This window comes from Mus caroli, unplaced genomic scaffold (assembly GCF_978045245.1).
Source record: "Mus caroli unplaced genomic scaffold, Mus_caroli_1 scaffold_19, whole genome shotgun sequence".
Taxonomy (NCBI): domain Eukaryota; kingdom Metazoa; phylum Chordata; class Mammalia; order Rodentia; family Muridae; genus Mus; species Mus caroli.
The window spans coordinates 70,074,262-70,098,260 of record NW_028227274.1 but is presented as its reverse complement, the minus strand read 5'-3'; the positions used below and the strand labels follow the sequence as shown (position 1 = coordinate 70,098,260).

Below are 23,999 nucleotides of genomic sequence, written 5' to 3'. Positions count from 1 at the left end.
AAAGACAGAGATAGGATATATTTTGTAGAATGATTTTAAAGATTAAATTTGACAGGCCAAATACATTTTGTAATCCTCAGCAGATACTGCAATTATTCTTGCATTTTAGAAGCTTCCTCAATACTAAATAATTTGACTCTCATGGGAAGATTATTTTCCTGATTATTTACCTTGTTTTGATTATGGGTATACAAGCAGCCTGGGAGTTAAATATCTGTAACTTGTCTAGTCTTCTCTCTCTCTCTCTCTCTCTCTCTCTCTCTCTTTTTAATACTTAAGCCACAGATACATGAAAGCACTTTCCCTCCAGTATCTCATTACTCTATGCTTTCAACCCATGCCTCTCCATCTTCTGCTGTACTAAATAAGCCACATTGGTTTAAATGAGAATGAGAAGAAAAATATGATTGCTAGTATTTGTTCTTCAAAATCCATTAGCAATTCATACAACACTAATTTCTTTTGCTCATTTCTGTACTGAGGAGAGGTAGGATGTGATCGGACTTTGCAAATGTCTGCACTGCCAAGGATACCATTTATTATTTCCTTCCATGTTCAGCCCCAACCCTGCCTTTCAGGGATTTAAGAGTTCCAGTTTGCCACAGAAACTCCAATTTCTGATACATGCATGGCAATTACAGTCATGCAATAATTACTGATAAAAGATTCAGAATATGAGGGTTTTTTCTGTTTATATTAACAAAAATCCCTTTCCATCGATGGGAACCTGGGCTCAAGGGTTGAGGAATGAGTGGGCATTCGTGTTATATTAAACTTAGATACAGCTGATAAGGTCACATCTTAATGGATGTGAGACAACTGCGAAAGCCACTATTTCAATGGGGTTGATCAAAATCCTTTTGGGGGCTGAAGAAGTGTCTCCATGGTTAATTTCACTTGTTGCTCACATAGAAGTTTAAGTTCATGTCACAGCACCTACATTTTGGCTCCCAACTGTCTGTACCTCCAGTTCTAGGATGTCCAATGCACACTGAGCTAGGACTATGTGTTGTGCACATATACACATGCATGGAAATATGCAATATGTAAATACATCTAAAAATAGATTAAAATCATATCAATTGTAACAATATTTACCATGTTAGTATTATGAACTTAATTTCTACAGGTAAATGATCATTCTCTGACCTTGAGCCTATCTTTTATCACAATTGGGGTAAGAAACAATGATTCCTATTTGAAAAGGAAAATACTGGTGGCAGGACATATATTACAATTCCATCAGCCTATCACTCTCATGCCACACAATGGTCATCCCATCATCGAATGCATTGCTGTTTCTACTTTTCCTGGATGGTGAATAATGTTTAGTTATTGATTATTCTTTTAGCTTCCACTCTATGAAGAGTTACTATATTCCAAAAGGGAAAAGGGAAAAATAACCTTCTTTTAATAGGCTTCTTTTAACATGGACGAATGGTTGTTTCTTGAGCAGAAGGACTCCTGTTTTCTCCCAAACACAATGAGTCAAGCGCATGTTCACCTCCAATGAGGTAGTAGCAGGCAGTCATTTCTAATTCAGACATGAGGGTGTGTGGAAAACTGTAATTTATCAGTGCAAGTGTCAGAAAAAATTACTGAAATCACCAGAATATTTGCCTTTTCCACATTGTTTAATACTAATTATTTCCTAGGAAAAATAAAAGCATATTCTGTTTTAAAGTATAAAAGTTTTGCCTTTAATACCTTAACATAATATAAAAAGCAAAGGACCCAGATAGTTTTAGTTGAAACTAAAAGTATTAAAAACATGTATTAAAATAAAAGCTGCATTACTCTGCTGGAGAGTTTCCAATGTGTCTTTATATATGAATTATGAGGAATTTTTGATTCTTTAAATTAACTTTCAGATATCTTAATGGCAACATTGATAATTCTAAAGTCAGCTTAAAAAAAAAATTAAACCATTCTGAAAAAGAAAAGTCACTTCTTTCAGACCTGCTTCAGTAATGATTGAACCAAAAATTTCCCCGAGAGACAGAAGGGACTCAGACATACGGTTGTGACAAGAATAGATTACTCTTTCTTCCAGATCTAACCACAAATAGAAGTAAGGGTGCGTTCATGGAAAAAGTAAGAGGAAATATGAACAGATGTAGGAATATTTACAGAGGATGCCATTTTTAGTACCAGAGTAGTATAAATAAGGCATGAATATGACAGAATCCCAGAGTGAAGAACCACTCCTGAGAAGTGGCTTCTTGCTTCCTCTCAGTTCAAAGTTCCCCAGTGTACAGTTCAATGACAATGTTTAGTTTATACTTATTTTAAATTTTTTTCCAGACAGACAGGTTTTGTGTTTGTGTGTGTGTGTGTGTGTGTGTGTGTGTGTGTGTGTAGCCATGGCTATCCTGGAACTCACTAAGTAGGAAAGGCTGGCCCCAAATTCACAGGAATACACATTCTTCTGACTCCAGAGTGCTGGGATTAATGTGTATCCCACTACCACCTGGTAATTTTTTATATTTTCTTTTTATTAAATATTTTCTGTTTTTGTTTGTTAGATGTTGTTGTTGTTTTTTTCTCTTTCTTTGTTTCTTTCTTTTTTCTTTTTTCTTTTGGTTTTTCGAGACAGGGTTTCTCTGTGTAGCCCTGCCTGTCCTGGAACTCATTTTGTAGACTAGGTTGGCCTCGAACTCATAAATCTGCCTGCCTCTGCCTTGCAAGTGCTGGGATTAAAGGCATGTGCTACACTGCCCGATTTACTTTCTGGTTTGTAACACACACACACACACACACTGAGTTGTATATATGGAAAATCTCACTCTGAGCTTCTACCATTGCATATGCCTGACGGTGATAGAGAAACTAAGACCTGCAGAAGCTAGCTAGAAGGACAATGGCTACACAGCCAATAGGTTAATGGCAGGCTAGCATGAAGGCGGGAAAGCAAATAGAGAAAGCTGTCAAGTTAAATGAATTTGTAAGTCATGTGTCTGAGCTTGCTCTGCTCTTCAGCTCCATTTGGAATGCCCATGATAATCCATTCAGCTTTGATATTAATAAAACACATCAAAGAGTATACAATGAGGGAAATGGTTTTATGTTCAGAAAACATGAAAATTAAAAACCATTACTAGTTATTTTCAGAGTGACAGTTATTAAGCGGAGAAAACTAGTTTTTTTTTTCTTGCTAACACAGAATCCAAAAAATCTATAACTTAATTTTTCTATGCCTCAGTTACTTTCTCAGAATCGGCATGTAACTTTAATGGTGAAATTCCTAAATAAGGGTTCTGGAAAACTGGTCTGTTAAGGACAGGCTCTCAACACAGGGTGAACACTCACTTCCATGTATCTGGAATCCTCTAACACCACATTTCATGACCTATGATGAGTATAAGAGAATTTCCTTCTACACTAAATACAGCTCCAGTCAGATGACTGATGGGGGCAAACCAGGCGTTTGCCATGAGGGTCTTAAACAGCCAAAGTCTGATATATTGGGGAAAAATCTATGAATGAAGACTGTTCCTAAGGAGTCTCAAATTCAATTGTAATGCTTGAGAGTCCCATTTGTCTCAGAAAATGCCATTCAAAACTACCTATTCTCCAAATGCACTAGTAAACTTTTCATCTACATCTGTGTATCAGGGGCTCCAGTAACACTTGATGGGATTTTTTTCCCCCTGCATATATCAATCTTAGGTGTAGGGTCATAGTATATGTTTCTGGAAGATCAAGGAATAACTATCGCAGTAGACCCTTCCTGGATGATAAATTTGAGACAAAGAGAAGGAAGAGCAAAAGAGTAGGAAAGGGATAGAAATGATGGAGAGGAAGAGGGACAGGGAACGCATATCACCAGCTCTTATTTGATAGATGCCAAGCTGCTCTTGTGCTGATAGGGCACTTGCTACTTGGGTCTTCACGATGATTGCTCCTCTGATCTGTCTCTGCAGGTTATCAAAGGGTGTTTCAAGGGTGTCTTAGTTAGGGTAATAATTTCTTCTGTGATAATTTGAATTCCACACAGAACTAGCAACTTTTTTATTGGTTCCCCTTATGGGATGAACACGAGCTTGACTTGAGCAGACAAACAGCAGGAGGGAGGTATCTTTTCGGATGCAGACACTAGTGAGATATTTTATCAAAAGTGAAAAACTTGAATGAGTCACTTGGGGAAAAATATTGTCTACTGAGAATTAAATTCAAGCTTCTCAGCTAAAATTAGAAATTTGAAAAACATGCAAATTTGACTCGTACTTTGACAGCTTTCCAACATTGAGAGTCATTTCGATGGCTATGCTGGTAATAGTAACAAATGACTTTTTCTATCATGATACATGTCAACAGTTGGAAGTCCTGACTAAAATAGTACATACTATTCCAAATTACCATCGACTGATGTGACAAAATCATAAATCATTCATTCAAAGTAGAAGATGGGCCAGATGCATTTTTTATAAGATAGCACAGAATGTTTATTGATACCATGTCAGATTCTGCATTACAACTAACTGCCAAGAAACTAGTTGTTGAGAGTCAGCATAGTGTTAAAGGTCTACTTCTACAATTATCTGAAAAGTCTATCAAAATTTGCCTTTGACTACCGTAAATGTTAGAGCTTTGGCGAAAGTCTTCCCAAATGGAAGTGTTCCAATTCTGAATGGGAATATAAGTGTCTGCTGGGGGCAGGTACCAAACTCAAGGGTTACAGCTCTACTCTAGGCACATGTAAGGTGTGGGTGTGTAGGAGAGATGTTTGCTCTGGAGAAAAAAGTATCTGACAGTTCGGTTCTGACCTTGGGCTTTTCATTTTGGAATGGTGGAAGTTGGCCACTTGCTACTGGAGGGGCTGGGTCCAGACTTGAAGACCATTAAGGTGTTCTGTTGGCAGAGCCATGTGGTTGGAGATCCTCAGGGATGGAATTGGAAACTCACATGCATCTGGACTATTTACAGGAAATACAACCAAAAATAACGATGAGAAATGTATAAACTAAGAAATCATCTTAAAACTAGCTTATTTTAAATCAAGCCACACAGTCAAGAAGTTTTTACAAATGCAAGAAATCACCACTATTATCCCTGCTATTTTTGTTGGATTATCACATTATTCTTGAAATACCCATTTTATAAGGTTCAGTTACCTTAAGAGAATTCTTTGGAGTCCTTAGTAATAGCCAGCAGACTTGGATCCTCTGTTGACATTATCATGTAATTCTCTTTTTAATCTTTTCAGAATAGTCCCCTCCAAGTCAGATAGCAGAAGAAGCTTAAGTAGGCCAAAATTTCCATTTAAAAGGAAGTGAAAAGGGAAGGGAACTCAAGAGGAATAGTCAAAGGTACTGAGTTGCTATGTGTAGTTCTGTGCTCCAAGGCATCTGAATAGTCTAGGGAAGAACTGTGTCTGACCCTATAATCACTATCTTCTCTATCCTTGTTTATATACCACTCTCTTTGTTTCTAAGGTTGCCAACGCTGGGGACTGGCAGATTAGCTTCAAACCAAAACCAAACCAAACCAAACCAAAAAAAAGCCAACATTTTTTTTCCAACAGCAAAAACTAAACTGGGTTTTAGTTGAAGTACATTTTTATTGTTGCAATCAAATTAGAATCACGAATATTGTAATTTTGAATATATTCATGAGTTTTACATTATAGAAGGTTCTTTTCACAATTGTTAACACTAAAATTTGGCACAGGAAAACATTTTATTTGTTTTACTGTAGAAAACTTGCCAATTCTGTTACCTTGTAATGCACAACTCTCTCCAATTTTATCTTAAAATGTTTTATATGTGAAATACTATATAAGGTATATGTACAGCTTAATAAATAACAGTAATATGATTTGACTTTCCTTTTCTGTAGTGAATGTGGGCTCCTTAATTCACTTGGAAACATTTCATATGATTTACCAGGGCTTGAATAGTTATTGCTCATATAGCTAGAACACAAATAACATTTATCATTGATTAATCATTCCATCCTATTCTTATGAAAGTCTGTTTAGATAACAAGAGTTATAATCTAGAATTGCAAGGTCGCGCCAGAAGGAGTTTTTCATAAAAACAACTATGGAGCTTAGAAGGAGAATTTTCATTTCCTTTTAAATATTTGCCTGAAGTTTTAGTCATTTACTTGTATGATTCTTTTTCTCTTTGTAAAAGTTCTATATACCTTGCAACAGTGGCGTTTAAAATAACTCTTCACTCTAAAAATACTACATGCCATTTTGAAAACCTTTAGAAAATACAGGAAAATTTAAAGGTGAAAATAAAAGCCACCTGCAGTTCTATCACACAAAGTTAACCTTAGCAGTCATCTTTAGTCTACAGATTTAAGATGTAGGCATGGTTTCTATACACAGAGTATTTAAAATGAAAATTACTGGCCTGGCAATTTCTTTTTCTTGTCTTTTGGCTCCACAATCAAAGAAGGTGAGATTGAATCTGGCTCAGGACAATGACCACGTTCATCCTCACGTCATTCCTGATGAGATCAGCAGCAGCCTACACTATGGCAGGGTTGTGTGTCATCTCACGTTGTGACTCTCCACTTACCTCTGCCCAATATTTAGGATTTCATCATCTCAATGTCTGTGCATTCAGATTTTACTTTTGAGTTTGCAGCATTCCCTGACAACTTAATTCTACTTAATTCATTAAGGTAAAAAGAACCTTGATTAAACTTTCCTACAGGGGTGTGGAGTTTAATGTAATGAAGAAACTTAATAATTAATATATCTTCAGTAAATCAATTCAGATGGGCATTGATTAGGCTAGAGGATAATACTATTGAATTGATTGATAAGTCCCCAGGCAGTATTCCTAGAACTCGGATAATGAAAATAAAGACGTGATTGACTCAGAAGAGTATTTCCTGAGTGTTGAGACCCTTAGGTTTAGAACTTCTGCTTCATCCATGGGATGAAAAGTCAGAGAGAATTGATGAACTGAGTCTGAGAATGAAGCTCCTGAATCACTAGGTTGCACTTCTATGCTAGAAAACATAGATAACACATATATAGATAAGTACTGTTGAGATAAAGTGGAAAGAAACTGAATTCTTCATTCAACCTAGCTTAGCTTTAAGGACAAGTTTGCTCTTTGAAAACATTTTAAAATTTGTTAATGAATAGAAAACTAATCCATCACCTTGTTTGCTTTTAGAAAGCATGGAAGAAAACTTAAGCTAGAGTAACTTCCATTTGGAAGACAGGAAATGGTTCCTCAAAATTGTATTTTGTTTTGTTTTGTTTTGTATTGTTTTGTTTTGTTTTTTCGAGACAGGGTTTCTCTGTGTAGCCCTGGCTGTCCTGGCACTCACTTTGTAGACCAGGCTGGCCTCGAACTCAGAAATCCACCTGCCTCTGCCTCCCGATGTATTTTTTTAATATGCTGTTTATACGCTGTGTAAAATCATTCTTACGTTTGTTCAATTTACATATCAAACCATGAAAGTGATTTTAAAAAACTGAAAGAGTACAATAGAGATGGTTGCAGGCCAAGTGAATGATCAGTGTTTTTGGATGATGACATTCAGATAAATTACTCTAAATATTGTTTGTTTCTCTAGTAACGATTAATAAATAAATCCTGAAGCGCAAATAAGGATCTTGCAGCATCTACCTTATGCCATTTGACTTATACTTTGATGACTTTGTAGCAAGGAATACTCTATATTCTGAAAGTGGAGAAACCCTTTTGAGATTTTATCTTCCGGTTTCTTTGCATGGATCAACTTTTCTAACTTTATTCTCAGATATAAGTTTTTTTTTCTTTATATCTACTCTTCATTTTTATTTTGTCTACATTTCAAATTTTACCCCCTTCCCAGTTTCTCCTTCACAGACCACCTAGCCCCCTGACTATGAGGATGCTCACCGAACCACCCTCAGGACCCTAGCATTCCCCTACCCAAGTCATTGAGCCTCCACAGGAACGAAGGTCTCCCCTCCCAGTGATTCCTGATAAGACAATTCTCTGCTACATATCCAGCTGGAGCCGTGGTTCCCCCGTGTGTGTGTACTCTTTGGTTGGTGGTTTAGTCTCTAGGAGCTTTGGGGGGTCTGGTTGGTTAATATTGTTCTTCCTATTGGGTGGCAAACCCCTTCAGTTCCTTCAGTCCTTGCCCAGATATGATTTTTTTTTTAAAAGAGAAGGTCTCCCTCTGGCTCTTCTGGAATTCACAATGTAGACTAGGTTGGCCTCAAACTCACAGAAATCTACTAGCCTCTGCCTCCTGGGTGCTAGGATCAAAGCTATAAGCTACTATGGCTGGCTATTCTTCATTATTTTACATTGTATTAATGGTATAAAATGTATGAGTCAAGCTAAAAAAAAAAAAGTTAATGAGAATATATGATCCTGTGTTTTCTTTCCACAGACCCAGGCCTGCATAGGCAGCTGTATTTTCTGCAGAGACCATCCAACGTAATAGCCATTGAAGGGAAAGATGCTGTCCTGGAGTGCTGTGTTTCTGGCTATCCTCCGCCAAGTTTCACCTGGTTACGAGGCGAGGAGGTCATCCAACTCAGGTATTACCCACCTGGGAACTTAATAAGTATATGATATTGCTTCTTACTTTCTGATAGGTCCAATTTTCTTAAAATAATTAGCTCTGTTTTCAAAAATCTTTGTCATGATTAGTGTATCAAAGATATTTAACCATTTTGATCAGAGTATGAGGAAAGAATTAAAAACCCATAGGATCAGCTGTTCTGAAGGGAAACTGAAAAATTGGATTGATGTCAAGATGCAAGGGCATTCAGTTGATGTAATTCACAGGAATATGAAAAAGAGAAGATAGATCTTATATATTTGTAAACCAATGCACACATACATGTTACTAAGCTTGACACAGCAATCATTTTATATTACATGTACACATTTATAGTCCATACATAAAAGCATCTACAGTATAACATAGATATAAACAATTTTCATTGTTCATAGTATTTCACTAATGGCGAATGTAAAAATAAATAAATAAAATAAATAAATAAATAAATAAATAAATAAATAAATAATAAATAAAAGCACTTCTGTCGTTTAAAATATCACATTTCATTGCAAAGTCTGCACAGATATTTTAGTTCTAAGTGTGCTTCTTATTATCCCAATTATTATAAATATAATGTAATACTGGAGAATATGGCTTACATTCGATTATCTCGCAATTAATAATAAGGAAGAATTAGAAAGCAAGACCATAGTAGAAAGTAAATATGTTGATTAAATGGATCTCACTTAAGAAAATAGGTTCATTGATTAGAATGACTAATACAACCCTTTTAATACATTTAATTTCCATGATTAGATATATACATGGATCATAAATTATTGGTTAAACTTTATCCAATTTAAGAAGGATTTAGTCAATAATAGTATATATATATAATATACTAATATAATATATAATATATATGTATATATGTGTGTATATATATATACATATATATATATATGTATATATATATATACTATCACATTTCCGAGGTCATTAGGAATACAGGAAGTCCAGTTTCTGAATCATTTATATATGCCAGATACCTTTGGTTCAGCTGAAATGATATACCCCATGGTATATCATAGATATAAACAATTTTCATTGTCTATTATATTTCATTAATGGTGAAGTTAGAATAGTAGAATATAAGCACTTCTTCAGTTTGAAGTATCACATCTCATTGTAAAGTCTGCATGGATATTTTTATCTATAGGTTGTTAAAAATGTTTTTATATCTATGGATGCATAGATTATTTTAGATGGTGACTAAGTTATATGTCAAAGCAGGCACTGACTTTCTCTCTTGGGAACATTTTTTTTTTTGTCTTTGAGGACTTAAATTTAAAAGTAATAGAATCAAAACCAGAGTAGATTATTGTGAAATTTCTTTTAAATACGGTTACTATTGCACTATTTTATTTAATCTATGGCATCTCTGAATTAATACACGGATCGTCCCCATGGGAGTTTACCTTGAATTGATACTAGTTCAAAAAGTGAGCTAAGATAAAGCCTCAATGACGCAGGTATTTTATCTTCTTCAGTTCTTTAATGTGAGCCTTTGTAAACTTCATCAGCACTTCTGAATTTCAGCCTGATGTTCAGAAAGTTAACAGGCCGCCTTATTTCACATGGCCTCTGTCTTACAGGTCTAAAAAGTATTCGTTGTTGGGTGGAAGCAATTTGCTCATCTCTAATGTGACAGATGATGACAGTGGAACCTATACTTGCGTTGTCACCTATAAGAATGAGAATATTAGTGCCTCTGCAGAGCTCACGGTCTTGGGTAAGTTAGTGATTGGAGATGAGTTTACAGTAAACCTTTCAAAATATATCGCTGTAACATTTTAAATGCATGTAGTCGATTGCCCACTGAATTTATTGGTGTGAAATTGAAAGGTCCCTCTACTCTGCACACATACCCACTTTGCTTTGATTAATTGCACCAGGGTTAAATGCAGTGTTTGAATATTGATTAAAAGCCATATTTATTACTCCTTACTCTAATTATTTTTTTGTCATGTTCTGGAAAGTTCCCCCAAAGTGTTAATATATAGATAAGTTGTATCACAATGAAAACTTCTAAAATATCATATGTGCAGAAAAATAAATGACAACAAAAATAGAACTTATATAAGAGTGTAGATGAGTAGAAAAGCAGATGATATTTGCAATGTCTCTGACATTAAATTCAGTGTGATGAATAGATTGATTTATTAATATAAAATAGCTGTAGATGTCATGTGAAAATAAATAACGAAAATCTAATCTATTTAAGGAAAATTTGCATAGCAAGAGTGCAATTTAAATAGCTTAAGGTATATGATTGGATTTATGTCCTTCCGGAAGTCAGGACCGCCTATGCCTTATTGAAAATTAAGAATGATGACCCGTGGTACTAGCTCTGACAAATGAAGACTATACTGTGGTCTTCAAGTTTGTTTTGTGTATGTTGGTAGAAAATACCTTAATATTTTACTTTCTTTTCTCCTGTATACTACAGAAATTGGATTTTTTGGAGTGTGTGTGTGGGGGGGTATTTGTTTCCAATTGAATAGGGTCTATATCCTTGTATTGCTGACTCTAACTTATGTTTTAGAGCTAGATATGACTTCTATAATCATTTAAAATGTGAAGGTAGAAAAGTAACGCATGCTTTACAAATTAAAGCTAAAAAACTTGGGCTGGAGTGATGGCTGAGCAGTTAAGAGCACTGACTGCTCTTCCAGAGGTCCTGAGTTCAATTCCTAGCCACCACATGGTGTCTCACAACCATCTGTAATGGGATCAGATGCCCTCTTCTGACGTGTCTGAAGACAGCTACAGTACACTCATATAAATGAGATAAATAAATCTTTCTTTAAAACAAAACAAAGCAAACCCCAAAAACTAAACAACTCATTGCAAATAAAGGGCAAACATAATCTAATATCGCCAACTTTGTATGTAACAGGTAAGAACGGTTCACAAGTGACATCCCTCCTAGGCTATGCTGCCAGTGACCATATACTCTTGTTCCTCTCACACAGATATAGCTAACCTTCTCAGTTTTTACCATTTAAAAACATAAATATGTTATTTGTGATGTCTTAGATTGTGTGTATGTTTCTTCTTCTTCTTCTTCTTCTTCTTCTTCTTCTTCTTCTTCTTCTTCTTCTTCTCTCTCTCTCTCTCTCTCTCTCTCTCTCTCTCTCTCTCTCTCTCTCTCTCTCTCTCTCTCTCTCTCTCTTTGTGTGTGTGTTTTCTGAACTAACATAGAATTAGAGCAAAGTCCATATTTTGCTCCAGGAAATAGGAAAATTTGTGTTTCACTTAAAGATGAATGACAGCTTCTCTGGTCTCGTTTTTTTAATATTCTGTATTTTTTTTTCAATTAAGTTGCTTGAACTTACCATTTTATATTTGAAAATAAATAAAAAAAATCACAGACCCAATTATTAAAAAGTTATAAGTAAGACAGTAAGAAAAAGAATATAGAACTATTTTAACTCCATAAAGATTGCAAGAATTTCCCCTACCAATGTAGTGACTTCTTACCACTAAATTGATGTTTGTATTATAACCAATTATTTTCTATAAATATGCCTATAGATTGCATATGTAATGTGTCAAACTGAATTATCTTTAAATTTCTTAACATATAGACAGAGCTATGCTTATAGTTGAATATTCTTTATGTTATTTTTTGTTTCTAAGTAATCCCCAGTGGTACTAGGTACATATCTTAAACATCCCCCATAGATAATATATGACTGATAACTATTACCAAAAACTTGATTTAATAAAGAAGCTGGTTAGAGTCAGTTATGAATATTTAATCTTAGCTCTAAAATGAATGTTCATATTATAAAGTGTTTTTATATAGACTAAGATTTTCCTAATATAGAGTTAGTGTCTCTGGAGCTGATTGTTTATTTCAAAACATAATTTATTTCTTTTTAGAAATGTGTGCAAGGAAAAATGGATCTTATTATTAATGTTATTCAAACATATTTTCCTATCTTTTAAAAATTTAAGCATAGTTGTATTTTTTGTAAGACTAAAGCCCCACAAAACATAAAGTTGTACTTATAAATTTTTAATCATGCATTTTTATCAAATTCCTGTTCTGCCTTACATCTTTTGATCTTTCCTGGACCTTTACTAGCTTTGAATGTGAACCTTCCTGAACTTAGGACTTTTTAAGGTTTGAAAACTCTAGATTAAAGGGAATGCAGCAGCCTTTTGCTGTAATTTAAGTCAATAAACATCAAGTATAATTTAAATTTTAGCATTTACCTTACATTTTAATAAAATAAAAATTGAAAGTTTCATGATGTTTAAGGCATCTGGAAACCACTATTTTACAAAATATAGGATATCTTTGACTCAAATAATGACATAAAGTTGCAGATATATTTTTAATAATAACAACTTGTGAGTCTGTATTTTTGAAAGTAAATATAGCCATCTGTAAATATCATTGGACGTTTTTGAACATTAGCATAGGACTTGTCTGTAAGAAATCCACAAAAGATTTGAAACCCAGGCTTATTGACCTTGTTATATATTAAAAATTTCTAATTTGATTTCTCCAATGCTTATAAGGCATTTTAATATTATATGTAAACCTAGAACACTTGGATAAATGATAGTCTCTCTCCCTCTCCCTCCCTCTCCCTTTCCCTTTCCCTCTCCCTCTCCCTCTCCCTCTCCCTCTCCCTCTCCCTCTCCCTCTCCCTCTCCCTCTCCCTCTCCCTCTCCCTCTCCCTCTCCCTCCCTCCCCCCTGTGTGTGTGTGTGTGTGTGTGTGTGTGTGTGTGTGTGACAGTAGAGCAGAGAGTAGTATAGAGCTTTGTACTTAATGGTGGTTCAAAAGCAGAGAGAAGGAGCAAGTTTTCAGGAGTGTGGCATTTCCTTCAAAAGCACACCTACTTCTCTGTGCTATGCCTAGACTCCTAAGAAAATTTCACTTCTGAAATTATTAATTGATTATCCATCGATGATGATAATGCTCCCATACTTCTTTCATATCAATAAAGCCCTTAGTTCAGGACCAATCCTTCTACATGTACACACACCCAAAATATTCAAAGTCTCTGTTCTCATAGGAGGACCTGGCTTTGGGGACTAAGGCCAGGGAGGGGTCTAAAAAGAAGAATGCTTCCAGATGTTCTCTGAAACATGTAGCCAATGTATATTTCCATTAAACAGGAAGTACTGTGGTTCTTAATTTTATAGACTTTATAGCCATTTTAAAATAATTATATAGTTCCCTCTTGTCCAATCATACATCCAGCATCCTTTCCCCATAGCTTAGATAGTTTAGATCATATATCTGCCCTTTTCCCTAGCTATCCATCCTGACCCTCATACAAACTTTATGTTTACTGTAAGACAAGCCTCAACAAACATATGGAAGATTTGCTACTGTTTCAGCTCAACATTGATCTGGAATCTAAGTTTAGTGTCTGAATCAATGCAGACATGCATACTGTATGAGGTATTTAATCTCTTATCAATAAGGTATGAATTTTAAAGTGACCTCTATACAGTTCATGACCACAAAAAAGGGCATGGATGGGGAGGACATTTAGGAAGAATTCCTTACTATAAGCCACCGACCCTACATCGATAAGTAATGAAACATTTTTCAACTTTCCCAGAGAAAGTCAGGAATTCTTTTTAAAGCAATCTACATCAATTAAAAAAAATGATAAAATGTTTATTTGCTTTAACAAATATCTTGGGAAATTCCAACTAGGGTTTATAGAAGGTGTTTTCCTGGTTATTTATAAAACCAATTTGGAATCAGGAAATGAGATCTAAGAATATCCCATGTCTTCTACTGTAAGAGTAGCAATTCCCACTTCCCATATAACTCGTGTTTCTTCTGTGCTTGACACTGGGGTTTGCTTTGGCCGATTCTGCTCCCCATCAGAAAGGACCCATAGTTCAAAGCATGTGGGTGTTTTAAGTAGGGTGTTTTCTATCCACCTCAGCAGATCCAATTTATGCAGGTCCATCCTGAACTATAGCTTAGCACACAGCCATGTAATCATGTAAGGTTAGCTCCTTGATATTTGAGTCAATGAGGTGTTGTTCATATGTAGAGTACTGATTGAAACCTAAACATAACTGTGACCTTGAGTAGGCGTCAGGAGACATCTGAGCTTGGTGCTGATTTGCTCTCTTGTCAACTATGAACCTTTTACTAGAAAGAATACACTCTAACATGACTGCAAGAAATACACTGACTTCTTAAGTAAGGAAATCCATTATTATCATTATCATGAATACGATTTATATAATCTTAGTATTCTTCTCTGTGATTAGCAGTGCAGTCGGTTTGTTTAAACCAGAAGCAGCACAAACATGGGACTAAAGTGCCCCCATGTTATGTCAGTGTAGCTGTGAGGTCATTAGGTGGTAGGTGTTCTTAAGTTTCATTATAATTTTGGGACCATCATCATATATGCTGGCTATCATTGTTACAAATTGTTACACACGCACACAAACACACACACACACACACACAGATATTATGTAAGTGTCCTAATATACACCAAATATATATCTCAAAGAAAATTTATTTCCATAACTACTTTCTATATTCTTTCAGATGTTGTTTCAAATAATATTTCAAGCGTTCAGCAGTAGACTCTTGAGCAAGCAGGCTTTAGAACAAGAAAGACAGATGTGGAAAAATAACAGAAGGGAGTTTGGAGAAGAGCAGTTCAAAGGACAGAAAGGCTGGCTATGCTGGCAAATACCTGTCATCTCTGCTCTTGAGAATCTGAGCAAGAAGGTTTAGAGTATGGAGCTTACCTGGGCTATAGAGCAAAAACTTCTCTCCCCTCCAAATAACCAAAGGTAACTATTTGCTAAAAATCTGTTTTCTATGATGAAAATGCTTAATTTCCCACCTTACTTTCTGACAAAAGAATGCCTCTTAATAAAAATGCTCATAGATGTGCCAAGCTAACCAGTTGTAGTCTTAGATGTACAAATGGAACCACTGTGCTTAGAGTAAACCAGCAACCAATGTGGGAGAGCATCTCAGTGTTGAACATTTTATCAAATAATGTGTGGACTCAGAATGGAAGACACCACGCAAGCTCAGGCTTCCAAGAATTGTTGGGTCAAAAGCTAAGACATTGGAAATAACTAAAAAGCGAAAATGATAGATGGAAAGGCAGAGAGGCAAAGGATCTGATGAGTATATGATAAAAAAATAAGACTTCATTATAGAATATTCCCAAATGGTGGGTGGGGGGGAGAAAAAAACTCTCAAAGGAGAGAAAGAAATGCATGAAAAAATAAGGTCACAGGTAAAGATTGTTGCTATAGAGAAATACCAGGCTGGATTGGAAAGCTGGTCCAGTTTCTGAGTGCTCAGCCAACAGCACAATTAGATTTTATCTTTAGTACAATGCCATTTCAATGCTAAGCACTTTGATGTGTGGCTTATCTCATCTGAGCCAGGTGGGTAATCCTCAATTCCTTCACCTTTAAAAGAATGATAATTGCTCCCTCATAGGTTTCCATGACTATGAGAATTAGAAGAGAAACATATTCAAAACAGCAAGGCATAGTTTGAATGTGCCAGGAAATAAAGAAAAAAACAAACACACAACCCCACCCCCACCCCGTGCCAAAAACAAAACAAAAAAACAAAAAAACAAAAAACAAAAACAAAAAAATCAGCAAAAAGATCAAGTCTCTTCCAGCCCTCAGGAGAAGGCTGAAACTGAGTTGCAAAGATTAAGGAAAGGCAAACAGAAGTAAAAATAAATAAATAAATAAATAAACGACACATTATTAAAACATTTCATGCAGTCTCTCTTTACCCATTGCTTTGCATCCACAAAATGTTTACAGCAGTAAATGTCCCTTCATAATTCTCATGAATTGTGGAGGAATCAGCGTAATGATGGCCTGATGCTACACAGGGATGATATTGGCAGTAATCACTAGAAACACAGACAAAAATTAGGGCCGTGGCAGAAGGATGCTATCCATTCGTGCAGCATTTTGCATTAACTTTCTGCTGTGCTGCTCATACCCCGCTGGTTCTGCTTCACATCCCATCTAGATGAGAAGAGGCATAAGCACACAGATCGCTTGTTCTTCAGCTCGGGGCATACATTTGGATGTTTTTCTTTGTCTCTGCTGAGTTGCAAACGTAAGAATGGGCAGAAAAACCCCTATCTAACTCTCTATCAGAATATTTTGTAAGCTATCCATTGAGGCTCCTGATTCTTTTCTACTTCATATATCACTGTAACAAACTAAACTGTGGTCTCTCAGAATTTCTATGTGGGAGCCTTAACTCTCAATGTGCCTGTGTTCAGACAAAGTTAAGGAAGGTAGAGTTCGTTTTATTTAAAATTTAAAAGTTAAATTTAACTTTAATGTAAAAGTTAAGGAAGGCTAAATAAAACAACATGTAAGTTTACAAAGGAACTTTCTTATTGTGGGACAGTGATACCTGGTCCTTAATTCAAGTGACAGATCCTTTGGATCTGTGCAATTACTTTAGAATCTCTTACAGTATAACACAGTTGAACAACCATTACAAATATGATCACTCAGATCATTTATAGGTCTATTAATAGTAAGATTGATAAATTATTACTTATTTAAAATTCAGATTATGTAAAAAGACTCTGGCAATTATTTGGCATGGCCATCTTATATGTTTTTGTCTCCTAGTATCATATTCCTTTATACTAGGATACATTTCATACCCTAGCATCTGTAGATGTATGTATGTAAGCTTTGGTACACAGATGTTATTGTGTTGGCACAGGACTACAGGGAGCCAGAAATTAAAACTAAATTTATATAAAAATAAATCAAGTAAAAGGTACAAGAGTTGTGTCCATTATGTCCTACAATTTGGAGATCCATTGTCCATTCCCCTTTCTCATGTCAGCCCACCAGGAAGAGGGCACATCTAGACACATAGAAGAGCCATCTTCAAAGTAAGGATAGCGGAAATCTTCGGTGGGAACCAAGCCAGCTGACACCTTTATCTTGGGCTTTTCAGACTCCAGATTATGAAAATATATTTTGTGTAGCCCAATGTGCTCAAAATCATGCTAACATAACCATTGAAACATCAGTTGGCCTTGAACTTTATCTGTTAAAACAATCCTTTCCTCTCTTTTATAAATTATCACGGATACACGAGAAACATATTATCAATGTGGCTTAAATACTAGTAGGAGGGTAATGGTAGGATTTCAGAAGCATGAATACATTATGTCTGCCATAGACTGAAATTTACTTCTTTATTGACAAGAGTTTTATTTTAATAGTTTTAATGTCTTTATACAGCATTATACCTTCCCTTTGTGCCATTTCAATTTATTAAACAATTATAAAATGAGATGAACTATACAGTTTTTAATGTTATAAATAAATTATATATTCCAATTTTAATATTAATATATTAATAATTAAGATTGTGCTCATTTATTTTCAGTATCAATTCTTAGATTGCTAAAATTCAGGTTTGAAGAAGTATATGTATCCTTGCACACTGTCATCAACTTCTAGGTATTTTTCAAAAAGAAGTAATCTTTTTTATTCTAGGAGCAATCTTGATAATTCAAAGTTGACATGACTTTTTATCTGTCTTTCCTTAAGCTTGTTCCTATAATTTTTAATGAAGCACACACTGCACAAGGTACTCTTCTGGAGCAAGTACAATAGACCAAGTAGATACGTTGAGTCACTCAACTGTCTATGCAAAATCAGGGAGTTCCATGAAGCTCTATACATATTGGCTCATTTATTTTGTTTTCTTGGCCATAAGTGGGCAACAGTAATTGTGGAATGCATTAGCCTAACAGTTATCCTTTCATTATTACACGTGATGCCTAATGTGAATGGAGTTTGCCTGAATTTACATCACTGCCTCTGTCTATGGAATAGTCAAATTTCATCTGTATCTATAATTGCCCTTAGTGTCAAAGACTACGCCACCCTCAGGCAATTTAATGATTATACTCAGATAAAGGATGTATTAGGTAGGTTTATACTGCTGATTCTTCTCCTCTACCAAATGGATATGAAGGATTCTAATCACAATACTATGGATGACAGAGACATGAGATCTAAGGCTAAATTAAGTCAGGAATATGGCTTTAAATCATCTTCTAAAGACTTCTTCCATTTCTCTGTAAGTTCTCTTCTTGACTACTTCCTGTAGCTGAAATCATGGTTGTAACAGGCAAAGTTCTAGAATCTAAAACATTCTGCTAAATGTCTATATGGGCTATGAGAGGCAAATTTATACTTCAGGCCAGTATTTGTTGTTAGTTCCAGCTGGTTATGGAATCCTATTTGTATTGGAGGAAGGGTTTGTTTCATACAAAAATATTTACTTTGACATCTACTGTGTTCTGATGTCTAAATCATTCTCCCTCTTTTGAAAACTAGAGTTTCAGTCAATGATTTTCATATATCCTGGATATTTTTTAATCTAACTTTTTCTTCTTATATGAGTAGGGGAAGAGGGGGTAGGAGGAGGAAGAGGGGGAGGAGGACTGAAAGGAAAAGATAGAGCCTGGAGATTAACTAGGAACATGAAATAGGCAATCTAAGTGTATGCTTTAATTAGTTCTAACAATCTAAGCAAGGTGAACTGACCATCTGTGGCTGACAAGAACTGCTGACAGCACTAGAAAGTTGCACATAGCATTCTTCATGATGATATTATCCAGAAACACTCAGACCACCTGTTAGCGCAGGGGAAGTTTGACTGTAACAAGACTAAGACTCAATTAAATGCTGCCATTTTAATCTTAGTTCTTAAGGGTTAACATCACTAATGTATGACAATTTTCCAATTTCAGGCTGCAAATTATTTCTGGATACATCTTTACATTATTTTTATCCTTTTAATTTACTGTTCAAGATTCTTAGCTGTAATTATTTCTATATTTTATGTAGTAAGTTTTTGAACTTTTATTGTAACTCTCATCTTTTAGCAGATAATTAATAGAGTATATGTTTTCCTTTTGAAGTATAATCTTCAATGGTTTTCTGTAATCATAGTTGCCTGCACACACAAACACACACATAATATATATATATATATATATATATATATATATATATATATATATATATATATATATAGAGAGAGAGAGAGAGAGCAGATAATTAGAAGAGTACATATTTTCCTTATGAAATATATCCTTCAATGGTTTTCTGTGTAATCATAGTTGCCTGAACACACACACAAACACATATGCACACATATGCATATATATGTATATATAGATATAGATATATAGATAATTAAAGCATTCTAACTGCCTACAAAGAAACTCCCTGTCCTTCAGCCTGACCCTATTGTTCTCCTCTGCTGCCAACCCCACCAGCTCTAAGCTACCATTTATCTGTTTCCTATCTCCGTATATTTCCCTGCTTAAGACATTTCACTTACACAAAAATTACAGAATTCCATTTTCCTGTTTCTGCTTATTTCATTAGCATAATATTTCAAAGTTCCTCCTTGTTGTCGCATAGAATAGAACTTTATTCCTTTCCATGACCAATTAGTATTCTATTGTATAAATATAACATATTTTATTTCTGTTTATGAATGCATGAGTACTTAGATTAGCCTCACCTTTTGACCACATAAATAATTCTGTTCTATATATTTAAATATTTCTACTCTATAACTGTGTGTACAATATAAGTTTTTTGTTTAGACCTTTTTTTTCCCATGTTCTTGTGTATATATACCCATGAGTGAAATTTATGGACCTGATATAACTCTGCTTTTAATGATTTGATAACCATTTTTCAAAATGACTATATAATTTTCCATACCACCAGAGGAGCAGGGATGTTGCTATTTCTCTACCTTAATGTCAACCCACTGACCTAATTAGTTAATGTTGATTCTGTCGGCCTTGAATGTAGAATATGGTATCTCTTTTTACTCTTTATTTGCATTTCCTTCCAGACTAATGATGGCAAGCATGTTTTCATGGGTTTAATCATTTGCCATTTGTATAGTTCATCATCCTCCGAGGCATTTCCATCTAAGTCCATTACTCGGTTTTTAATTTGTCTTTCCTTATTGAGTTTAAAGTCTTAAACTTAAAGGTGTATGTATGTGTTGGGTAAGTGTTGTCTCTTTCGCAGAAGAGACAGACAAAAGGATGTGTGGCAGACTGTTCAGCATGCTGTGAGTACATCTCTCTGGCAGGGATGGGAAATATGTGTGCATGTGTTGCTATGCTCTCAAACTGATCCTAGATCCTATATACACTCTGCCTTGTACTTAATGCCACGGGTGATGCCTTCCCTCCCCCCACACCTTATCAATTCCACTGTGAACACCACATGAGATGAACATTGAATTTCAGTCCCACACAGTGAGAGTTAATTTCTAAAAGAGATGGGCTGTATCTTAGTCATTTCATATCCTGCCTAATTTATATGCTATTTAGCAGGATTTTAAATTGGAGAACTATGTCAGCTATGTCTCTTTTAAGGCATGATTTTAGATTTTTATTCATGTACATGACAAATATTGTGGTAAATATTCAGTGATCTGGATGATTCTGCATTCAGCTGTGATGTATGAAGGTGTGGCATTTGGGAGATGACTTGCTTCTTAAGGTAACTCTTCAAAATTCAGATCAGTGGCCTTTGTAAAAGATATCTTATTGTGCTAGATGGTCCTCTTGGGGCAGTGGGAAATTGGTTATCTGCAGCTTAAGCAAGGGTCCTTATTAGAGCTCATTATGCTCACATCCTGTTCGTGGAATCACGGCCTTTGTGAAAATTATTTTTCTGTCATTTATAGGTTACTCTTGTAGTGATAGAAGAGCAGATAAATATCGGGTTTTTCACCAAAGAGCCCTTCATAAACAATTCACACACTCCAAGACTTCATTCTCATTTGGTCTACATTCTCTTGTACTATGGCTATCATGGTTATAAAGTGTTAACTGCATTATATGTAAGATTGGAAAAAATGTTCTTAATTATGATATAAAGATTATGACATTGGCATTTTGTGAAATACAACTTCAGTAATAGTTTGGTTGTGAATAAAATGGGCACAATCAGAGCAATATCTAATGAAGAGTAAGCAATTCCTAATGAAAATTAAGGCTAGGTGATTTTGTTCATTCCATTATTAAATACTCTTAACAAAAATCATCATCATAAACAAGAACAACACCAACAAATCTGACAAAATGTATTGAAATTCTCACAGGTTATCGCAGCTTGAATTTTTCTTGAATAATCAATGCAAAAACCACTACAGATCTTTCCAGACTGTCTAATAGGCTAAAGGTTTGGAAACATCAAGAGCAACTACAAGAGTTTCAAAATTAAACCTAGTATTTACCTAAATTTAGATAGTAAAAACAGGTAAAGAATCTGCAGTATCAGCAGTAAAGATATACCACTTTAGTTCATGTTTAATTGCAACTTACTATATAATTTCTATGGAAATTGCCTGCCTAGCTAAAAGTGTTTTTTTTTTTTTTTCCCACAGTTAATGGGTATAGCCAATTACTTGTTCTTGCAGGTCAGATGCAGGAACACATTCTATAAGAAACAACATGATGCCATTGTAATCACATCACAGAGCTGCTTTCCTGCTAGGAAAAATAAACATGGCACTTGTTAGTTTGCATCCGGTCCTATTCAGAGGAGCAGGGCTGAGAATAATTAGTTGAAGGGATGAAATTATGTAATTCAATTTTTCCTCCTGTGTGCTCCTACTGACATTTGAAGAGTTAGTGAATCAACTGCTGGGTGTTCAGTAATAACACTTTATCACAAACTTACAGTGTGTGAAAACAAAAGAAATTTTAAAATAGCTGGGGATTTTGTGTGAGTCTGCTTTTTCCAGGATCCTTAGCCGGATAGAAGTGGGGATTGCACAAATAGTGTTACACTTCTTCTTTATCATGGTAATTGAGCTTCCCACATACTTTGGGAATTAAGACCACACAGAGTTATTATGCAGATATATGCAGTAAGATAAACTGGAAGGAGGGACACTTTCATAGTTTTATTTTTAACATCATAATAAATGAAATTTTGGCTTCAGCTTACCATTCACCTTGCTGTCATAGCAGACCACATTGCTTCCCACTGCATGCCTTTTGTTTTTCTTTTATTTGACTGAAAGTTTCGTGGATGCATTATGATGATCAGAATCTCCCCTAAATAAGAAAAAGTTTTAAACTATGACTTCTATACTGCACACAGTCTCTCTTCCTGCCTCTATGTTTCCTTTGACACATTGTCATGGTAACCAGATGTTCACTTGAGGATATTGAGAGGAAGATATATGAATGCCTCACCAGATCATTAAATTTTCTCTGATAGGCCAATGAGTTGCCATGTAGATTAGGCTCCAAGGTGTAGTGTTCAAGGAAGCTCTGATTCCACAGCTGAAAGAGAGAGGACTTTACTTCAGTAATCTTCTTTACTGTATCTCTTGATTAATGATGGAAATGCACATGTCACAATGTGTTCTTTGTTAATCTGACGGGTTCATATTGGAAGAATCTTACCATAGCGATCTATTGATCTTTATTGATCTATCTTTTAACTCCCTTGCATTTTTTTGGTTACTGGTGTTATTCAAACTAAAAGTCACAAATGATCAGGTCTCATATAGATCTCATGTCCATAAACATGATTGCTTACCAGAACTTCAGGGATTTTAATGCTACCTTATATTTTAGAATAGCTCAAGAAAGAGAGAATTTGTTATAAAAATCCTGTTGGAAATGACCCTGAGGATAGACAGTTGAGTTGAAGTGAGTAGGATCTGTCAGAGCACATATAGTCACTGACCCAAAGTTATGAAAATGAATTTTTGAGTGATATTAATGAGAGACTAAGAATTTGTTTTTGTGGTTGAATGGGCTGTATGACTTATGGTTTGACAGGAACCATGGTCTAATACATACATTACATAAAGGTAGGCTATTAAAATAAAAAATAACATGCTAAAATATTGTCTTTCTTAAGGTAATTTAAAATGCTTAATAACATTATTTACACATAAAGGACTATGAAAAATTCTGAAATTGCAAGTTATTAAGAAAATTACCAGAATAATAAACATGTCCAATAAGTCAGCTTCTAATCAGAAAAAAATAAATGATGATTCACATATATAACACATATGAAATCTGTCAAAAGTCAATAAATAGAGCTGTAGTTCATGAAAATGGCTTCTTGGGATAATAATATATGAGGTGTAGGCATCAGATTTAAGACCTCTATTTCATATTCCTTACTGTAAATCCACCAAAGCCCAACTTTTAAGATCTATTTCAAAACTGCCAACACCTCTGCATTCTAACTCCCAATCCCTAAATCTGGCAGCACCCATCAGTTACCTAACCTGTCAAGTTACTGCTTCCTTTTAATTTGTATTTCTTCCAATCTTGTGTCACTGTGAACCCGACTTCATTCACGTTTTCAGAACATGCATGGACCTTCTTAGAACTTAAAATTTTCTTGCCCTTTCCAATT

At 35.1% G+C, this 23,999-nt stretch overlaps 1 protein-coding gene across 1 annotated transcript in view; it reads left to right on the top strand.

The window, feature by feature from the left end:
• Dcc (DCC netrin 1 receptor) overlaps positions 1 to 23,999 on the top strand; it is a 1,083,530-nt gene that overhangs the window by 527,981 nt on the left and 531,550 nt on the right. The window contains exons 4-5 of the mRNA XM_021150630.3: positions 8,356 to 8,506; positions 10,128 to 10,264. Coding sequence (XP_021006289.1) covers positions 8,356 to 8,506; positions 10,128 to 10,264 — 288 coding nt within the window. The remainder of the gene's footprint in view (positions 1 to 8,355; positions 8,507 to 10,127; positions 10,265 to 23,999) is intronic.